This window comes from Nicotiana attenuata, unplaced genomic scaffold, assembly GCF_001879085.1.
Source record: "Nicotiana attenuata strain UT unplaced genomic scaffold, NIATTr2, whole genome shotgun sequence".
Taxonomy (NCBI): domain Eukaryota; kingdom Viridiplantae; phylum Streptophyta; class Magnoliopsida; order Solanales; family Solanaceae; genus Nicotiana; species Nicotiana attenuata.
Genome location: NW_017671450.1, coordinates 42,745 through 51,047, shown reverse-complemented (window position 1 = coordinate 51,047; position 8,303 = coordinate 42,745). Strand labels below are relative to the sequence as shown.

The 8,303-nt window shown below is 37.5% G+C and overlaps 1 protein-coding gene across 1 annotated transcript; it reads left to right on the top strand.

The window, feature by feature from the left end:
* The first annotated feature begins 5,502 nt into the window (after nucleotides 1-5,502).
* LOC109208368 (VQ motif-containing protein 11-like) lies at nucleotides 5,503-6,394 on the top strand. The gene has a single exon (XM_019371471.1). The coding sequence runs from the start codon at nucleotides 5,618-5,620 to the stop codon at nucleotides 6,170-6,172; it is 555 nt and encodes a 184-aa protein (XP_019227016.1). The 5' UTR covers nucleotides 5,503-5,617; the 3' UTR covers nucleotides 6,173-6,394.
* The last annotated feature ends 1,909 nt before the right edge of the window (nucleotides 6,395-8,303 follow it).

Below are 8,303 nucleotides of genomic sequence, written 5' to 3'. Positions count from 1 at the left end.
AGAATCTTTAACATGCGAAGCATAGCGCAGTTAAATACTACGTTATGTGTGAGCATAGCGCGATTAAATACTATGTTATGTGTGTTGCCTTGACTATAAATAACGAAAGCATTCTAGTTATTTTCTGCGCTTAACCATAACAAATAGCAAAACTTTCCATAAAAGCAGGATTTTTTTCGCTTTAACAAATGTCTGAATGCATTTATGTACCAATGTGCCAATGTGGCAAACGTTGTATGTTGGCAGACTGTTGGGATGATGGTCAAGCTGGGCGCAGATATTGGATGTGTGTGAACATGTTTGGAGGCAACAACGGAAATTTTTGCAATTTTGAGGTATGGTTTGATGAACCCTGTAAGCAGGAATGCTACAAAGAGTCTTTGCAGTATTATCGTGATTTGACCAAAAGATACTGGGATGTTGAGATTATGTATAAACGAGAATTTGCAGCATTGAAGGAGAAACTAAAAGAGGCGGAAGAAGAAAAAAATAAGCTGGAAGAGAAATTTAAGTGGTTGGAGCAGAGAATACTAGGCGGTCGTGACTTAACAATGACATGCATGTGTTAAGTGTAGTACTTTATCTTTTTGTTTTTCGTGTCATGTATTTTCATTAGTTGTACTGAATTTAAATTATGTTAAGTTGCTATGTTTGTGTTTGTGTTGTAGTATTAAAATAAAGAAGAACCAGGGAACTAAAAACATAATGCGCATATATTGTAAACATAAAAAATTATTGTAATTATTTACATAAAATAATATTTACATAAAATACAAAAAAAATAAAAAATCAATGTGTCCCATAGCCTGTGTGCTTCAATGCAGCTGCTGGCCTGAGGTGCATCCCATTCCGCCCAGCTACGCTATCAGGATCATCCTCATCACGTCGCCTCTTTATCCCAAGATGGACTGCAGCATGATCGTCAGTAGTGCTGGTAGGATCGATAGAAGGGGTCGTTGTCCAGAAGCAACCTATAGAAGAATAAATCAGCTCAATATATGAAAATATATATTAGTAATGTACGTGTTAAGTAAAAAAAATTTAAATTATCTTATCATGGTCTCGTCGGGCTCCTGAATATAAGCATCCACCGCATCCAGGTCAACATCGTACAAAGTAGGCTCCGTGACGGGCGGGGATGAAGCCTTAATAAGAAAATTATAAAGTTATTTATGGCGAATCAATGAGATTGAAACAAATTTAAATTTAATAGTAATACAAATATACTTGCGCCTGTGAAATGTTGCTGCATCTGCAGTCCCAAATGGTGGAATAAATGTAGGCCAATAGCCTGCACAACATGTAAAATATAAATTACGGAATGCTAGGTTACAGTTATAAGTAAGAATACCAAATAACATACCAGTGCATCGTGCCTCCCGGCGTATTGAACGTACCGACCGCCAGGTCGATGAATGGGATTCCCGACGAAAAGTCGGATAACGCCGCGGTACCAGCACATATAATCATGCTCAATATCCGACAACTCGGTGAAGGGGGAGGGGGGGAGGGGGCGAAATCAGGTCAAATCGCTGGTCCCAAGTATCGATCTGCTCCTCTAGCTATGCCAAATATGCGGCGTCCACCCTGGAACGATCATCGCGCTGGAAATGTGTGGTCTGCCAGGTGGGCGGTGTCGATACAAGCTGCGGACGGCCAAACTAGCGAAGTGCCCGCTCGGTGGCATGATGCTCCTCAATATCAAGGCACATCAACGGGACGGAAGAGCCCCACATAAGTCGGCCGGCCGAGCAATAATCGGGCAACCCACCTATTAACGCGTCGTTGTATGGCGTCCAGATGAACTATTAAGTAACAACAGAAAATGTGATTATACGCAACACATGTGAAGCTATGACAAGTAAACTTAGATATACATTTACCTGTGCGCCCTCAAGCAAATCCAAGATATCCCTGCACAAGGATAGATTATGCCGAGCCTCGTACACACGCGTATATCCCCGCCGGAGAACCCACCTCCTAGCTAGAGGGAGCAACGGAGGTGGTACATCCGTAGCTAATAGTGGTAGAGGTGGCTGCAACTGCAGGAACCGCTACAAGGCCCAAACCTAACATAAAAAGTTGACGTAAAATTTAATATATATTTTTACTAGGTATGTTAAAATGAATAGAGTATTCGAATATGTTGTCACCTGTAGTAGCGTCAAAAATCCAGCGACGTCACACTGGGTGCCCGTGCTCGCCAGGCATATCTGCCTGTACAAGTAGGCGAGAACAACAGCACCCCAGCTGTACTGGGGTAAATCATCTAGCCGCTCAAGAAGATGAAGAAATCTCAAGCTCACTAGGTTCCCTGAAGTGTTCGGGAATAAGACCCCTCCAAGCATAAGAAGTAGCAGCAACTTCGTATACTAGTAAACATGATAATCCGGTGTATCACCATCAATGTCAGGATGAAATGTCTCCAAATACTCTCGAATAGTCGTCAACGGAAAACGACTGATCCCAGCCAGTACATTCTCATGGCATGCGACAGAGCAACGGGGCATGCGGCATGTACAGGTACTCCACACCTGTCATCTCTCTCATGGCATGCGGCAGAGCAACGGGGTGTCCATTAACGGGAAGCCCATATATAACCTTCATGTCTTGTAGTGTGATGGTGGCCTCGCCAATGGGCAAATGGAATGTGTGCTTCTTCGGTCGCCACCGCTCTACCAGGGCCGTGACCAAAGACCAATCGAGCTGCAGCTGCCCGATCTCCAAAATCCTGTAGAACCCCGTATCACGCAGGCGTCTGGCTACACGGGGATGGAGCTGGCGGTCCTTAAGAGAGTCCCACATGTCGTCCACTCTCCTGACGCGGAGAGTCTGGGCCAGTAACTCTCCCTGCCATATGTGGGCGGACCTATGATCGCTCTGTAACGACAATAGCTCATCGCTGGAAGGTCCGGGATGAAAAGGCGGCACCTCCCTGTCGTCTACTGTAAATTAAACAACATTAATTACATGTTAGTTTTATGATTTTATATGTTTGTTTGTAAAGTAAATAATTAGTTTTTATAATTATACAATATTTAATTATTATGTATTCACACAAGGGTTCCAGGCTCGATATTTGAGGCTCAGTAGCACCAAGATATCCTGAATTCTTGTATGTGTTAGTTTTATTATTTTACATGTTAGTTTTATAATTTTATATGTTTGTTTGTAAAGTAAATAATTAATTTTTATAATTATATAATATTTAATTATTAAATAATCACATATGGGTTCCAGGCTCGATATTTGCGGCCCAGTAGCACCAAGATATCCGGAAAATATTGTTCTTTTCTCATGTTATTTTCTTACGATCGTTGACTATAATTGGACAGAGTTTGTGTTTGATCTATCAATTATTTTGACGTATTTTTTAGTATAAGAGATACTTAAACTACAAGGATACTACGCTAAAAGGCACTACATTTTATTACGCTAAAAGGCAATACATTTTACTACCCTAAAAGGGCACTATATTACTAGTCTTAAGCAAATAAATAATATAAATCAGATAAAAAACAACAAATACATTTAATCACAAAACATTCACGAAAATACATATACAACAGTAAAAAAAACTTATTTACATTTTTTTAACAAATAATAATGATTTCTCAATTTTTACATATTTTTTTAGCACACTAATATCTAAGTCCGGACAAAAATAACATACCAGTTTAATCGCAAAAAACACACAAAACAACATAGAGCACATGTAAAACAACTAATATGCAATTTTATACGAGTTTCGACAAAAACTAAATCGGAATACCTCGATTTAGGTTTTTTTGGAAAGTTGAAGAATTGAAGATTTGAGTCCGAAACGAGCAACCCACAACGAGAGAAGGCCTTAGCTAGGATGTGGGACCAACACACTTTACTTTTTGTGGGACGGGTGGGGTCCACTCGAGTTTTTTTGGCTCGTTAATAGAGGGGGGACCGCTGGAACGAAATTTTAAATTGGGGGGGGGGGGGGAAGGGGGGTTGCTTTCTGTTCTGAACATGGGGGAAGGGAAGGGACGGGTAATGAAGATGTAAAGCGTGGTTTAGTAAAGCGTTTTACATAAAGCGCTTTATCAAACCACATTTTAGTTAAACGTCTTATCAACTTCAGGTAAAGCGTGGTTTGAAAAGGCTTTTTATGTAAAACATGGCTTTGAAACGTGCTTTACCTTAACGTCCCAAACGGACGTTAGAGTAAAGCGCGGTCACTAAGTTTTTTCCCCACTTATTTCGGTATTTTGTGTCCAAAAAGACCACAATTGAGTTCCGGACTCCTACTAATAGGGGCGGCAATTTGAGCCCAAACCCATTTGATCCGTCCAACCCGCCCAAGGTTGAGCTGGTCATTGATCTGCCCATTTGTTAAACTCATCCTATCTTGACCCAACCCATTTCAGTCCATCTAAAGTTGGGTTGATTTATAGCCCAAATTGATCCATGAGTATCTTTAACATAATAATTTTATTGTTTGATAGTAAGTTATATATGACCATAACAAATGTAAAAAATTCTTATTTATTAAACAATACATAAAAGAATAATACACATTAATTAAAGCTTGGTAAGAGTTTGGTAGGTTGGGCTATGACCCAAATTTTAGCCCAACTTGACCCACTACATCTTAGCCCAAGTTATTTTTGGGTAGGTCAATTGACCCGCCCATTTGTCGATTCAACTCGTTTTGACCGTCCAAAATCAGCTCAACCCGCCCATTTGATAGCCCTAGCTACTAATATACTATTGTTTAAAGTAGCTAATTATGGATTATGTCAAAAATAAAAGCATATAATTCTGCTTTGCCTAATGCCTCCAAGTCTTCCTGGAATAGTAACTGACCATTTTACAACCCTCGTGAGTCTTACGCCAGTTTAACTTCTAATTAATTACTGTGTAAAGATAATTTTCACATTATTAAATTACCTAGAAAATAATTTTATATGTAATTTTATGATAAATGTAACAAGTTACTTATACAATAAGGCAAACAAATTGCTACAACATATTTGATAATACAAAAATTATTTATAGTGTCAATGTATATAAATTTAGTATTCCAGCCTCTATCCCATTTTATGTGGTATTTTTTTCTTCTTAGTTTATCCGAGAAAGAATGACACTTATATTTTTTTCCGAAACCATTTAATTTTTAGCATCCTCATTTTGTCGTTAATGATATGACTTGTTGGGATACTTACCACTGTTGATTTAAAAGAAAAGATATATATACTCAAACGTATTTATAACAACCTTGTTTGTTTTGATATTTTTTGGTTGCTATAATGAGTACTATCATAAATAACTTATATTATAACATAACATAAAAAGCTAGTTCTAAAAAAGCTTAGCTGTTATAGTAAAGTGTTATTATAAAGGTAACAGTTATGAAAAGGTGGGACTCATATCACCATACCAAAAATCTTTCTCTAATTTATTAACTCTATACTCCCTAAGAGAGTTCAACTATAAAAGCAGCAACATCAATTTCTCTCTTTCATTTTCCCTTCTAAAATCACCAACTTTCTTGTTTTTCTTCCCACTTCCTTCTTTTTTCATCCATTTCTCCTTCTCCTTCTATATAGATCTTTAATTATTTACTTCCCCTTTCTCATAAATCATGGCTTCTTCTGGCCATATACCACCACATGATCAAAACAACAACCAATTACACAATGTGAACTACATCTCATCATGTTCTTCTCCATCTTATAATATTAGTAATTCAGACTCCAATTTTACCACTTTTGTCCAAGCTGACCCCTCCAACTTCCGTTCTGTAGTCCAAAAACTCACCGGTGCAGCATCAGCTTCCCGGCATCCCGTCGTCGGAAAATCCAACTCCGGCGAGAAAGGTCCTCGGCGTCCGACTTTCAAGTTACACGAACGAAGGCATAGCGCAAGAAAGCTTGAAAATATTCTCACTGGTAAAATTTTGTCACCACCTCCTTCTAATAGGCAAATGGTTATGGCTTCTCCAGTGTCACCTCTGGAAATGCTGACACGTGGAAGTCCAAAATCACCAATGGAAGAATTAGAAGAAAGAGCTATTGCTGATAAAGGATTTTATTTACATCCAAGTCCACTTACTACACCAAGAGGCACTGAGCCACCTCAACTCTTGCCTTTGTTTCCACTTCAGTCCCCTACAGCTAGAGATCATTCTTCTTCTTAATTAATTAAATTGATGCCTGTCTTGACTCTTGTTTTAAGATTAGATATAGCCAAATTAATCTTTAATCTTTTTGTTAATTCTGATGTTGTAGTGCTCGTTGTGTCTCAAAAAATATTTAAAGATGCTTAGATGATACCATACGCTTGTACTTTTTTTTGGTTTTTCCATTAGTCTTGCACTCTTTTTTAACGAAGTAGTAAATGTGTGCCTAAATTTTTATCAGTGCTCCTAATTACTAAGAGTAATTTTTCCCTTTTCATAATATTTCTTATTTAAATTTTAGGGTTAAGGTATGGGTATTGACATCGACAGAGGCGGATCTATAGGGCTAGGTAGTATTGAATTGCCGCATATACCTTCCGAATAAATTTTGTAACCTGTAAACAAAATAGAAACGGAATTAAGATCAGTTCAGTGGACTCGGATTTATTTCACATTTATATTTCTTCTACCGCTACATGCTAGCTATTCTTTACTGTACTATTGGCTGGATATTTGAAGAAAGTTCACTAGAGCAATGATTAGTTCTTTAATTTGCTTGTAACGTTTGTACAACTTTAGGTTTAGCACAAACATTAATGAAACTAGTACTACACTTGTTCAATGTTTCATCCAGCTGCAACTATGGTATTTAGGTAATTGTGGTTGGCTATCTTTTAGTTCTTAATGTGCTAGCTATTCTTTTTATGTACTATTTGGTTAATTACTGAGCCGAAACAACCTCTCTATCTTCTCAAGATAGCGGTAAGGTCTGCATATACACTATCCTCCCCAAACCCTAATTGTGAGATTATACTAGGTTTTTTGTTTTGTTTTTGTAGTTGTAATATTAGTAGTATTGGTTAGGTACATTTGAAGAAATTTCACTAAGCAATGATTAGTTCTTTTTGTTGTAATAATATTTGTGGAGCTTTAGGGTTAGTAAAACAAGGAACTTTTCAAACTGGTGCTACGTACCGTAATTGACTGTTTGACCAAGCTACATATTTTGGTATATAATTAGAGCCAGTTTTGCTCATAATTCAAATTAACCAAAAATAAAAAGACCAACCGAAGTAATGTAAGTTTAGATCTCTTGGAGGAATATGTAAGTTTCCTGTATAAGCTTTCTTGTCCTTTTTAACGTATAGTTTTCTTTCTTTGAACAAGTCTTTGCACTTCTTTAAGCAATTTCATTTATGGTTCGTTCAAAGTTACTTAGTATATCTTTGCTTAAGAAGTCTAGTCAAACTAAGGTATAAATCAAGATCATTGTTTCAACTGTTAAAACATGACTTAATGTTGCATTTGGATAGTATTTGTTGGAACGGTTAATTAGTCATTGAAAACGAATACTTTTGGACAATTAGTCCTCATTTCACACTAGCATCTCCATTTTTTTTTTCCATTTTATAGGAGAGGAAATAAAATAAACAAATTGAACCGTTGCAGGCCAGTCCAACGTAGTTTAAAGTTGTAAATGAATGTATAACAATATTTGAGCCAATGTCTGTCAAATTAATTCAGGCCAACGGATACAATAGGCCTTCGGTGTATTCAATGAACATGCTACATAAAGCTTCATGAATTTATTGCAAAATCTCTTCCATAAATTTAGGTCTAAGTTTTCATTAGAATTTCAAATTCAAAATCAAGGAATGGATAGAGTGGTCCAAATTCAATATGTTGCTTACCGATTCAAATTACGTACTAGTCAAAGTTGTTCAATAGATAGCTAGTCTCCCTATCCGCGAGAAATTTAAATTTGGCACACCATAGCATCACAATAGTCAATAGTTACTACAACTACGGTACAAGTTTAGAAATGATATTACTTTCAGCTATACTATTGATCGGTGTTTGTTAAACTACATACGTAATGTCGTTTTTAGGTCACTAATTAGAAAGAAGGAGAAGCAAAAAGATGAAGATTTTCGGCGAGATTTGAATTCTGATGAATGGCATGAATCTCACATCGAACCGGGATAAGATTCCTGGTCTCCTTATAAGGTTTGGGAAATTCTCCTCCCTTCGAGCTAACTTTTGGAGTGTGAATTAGGCTCAAAGATTATTGTGACATGGTATCAGAGCCAGACTCGTGGCCGATATGGGCTCCCAAAAGGAAGGGAGGGGGGGGGGGGGTAACCCCGGT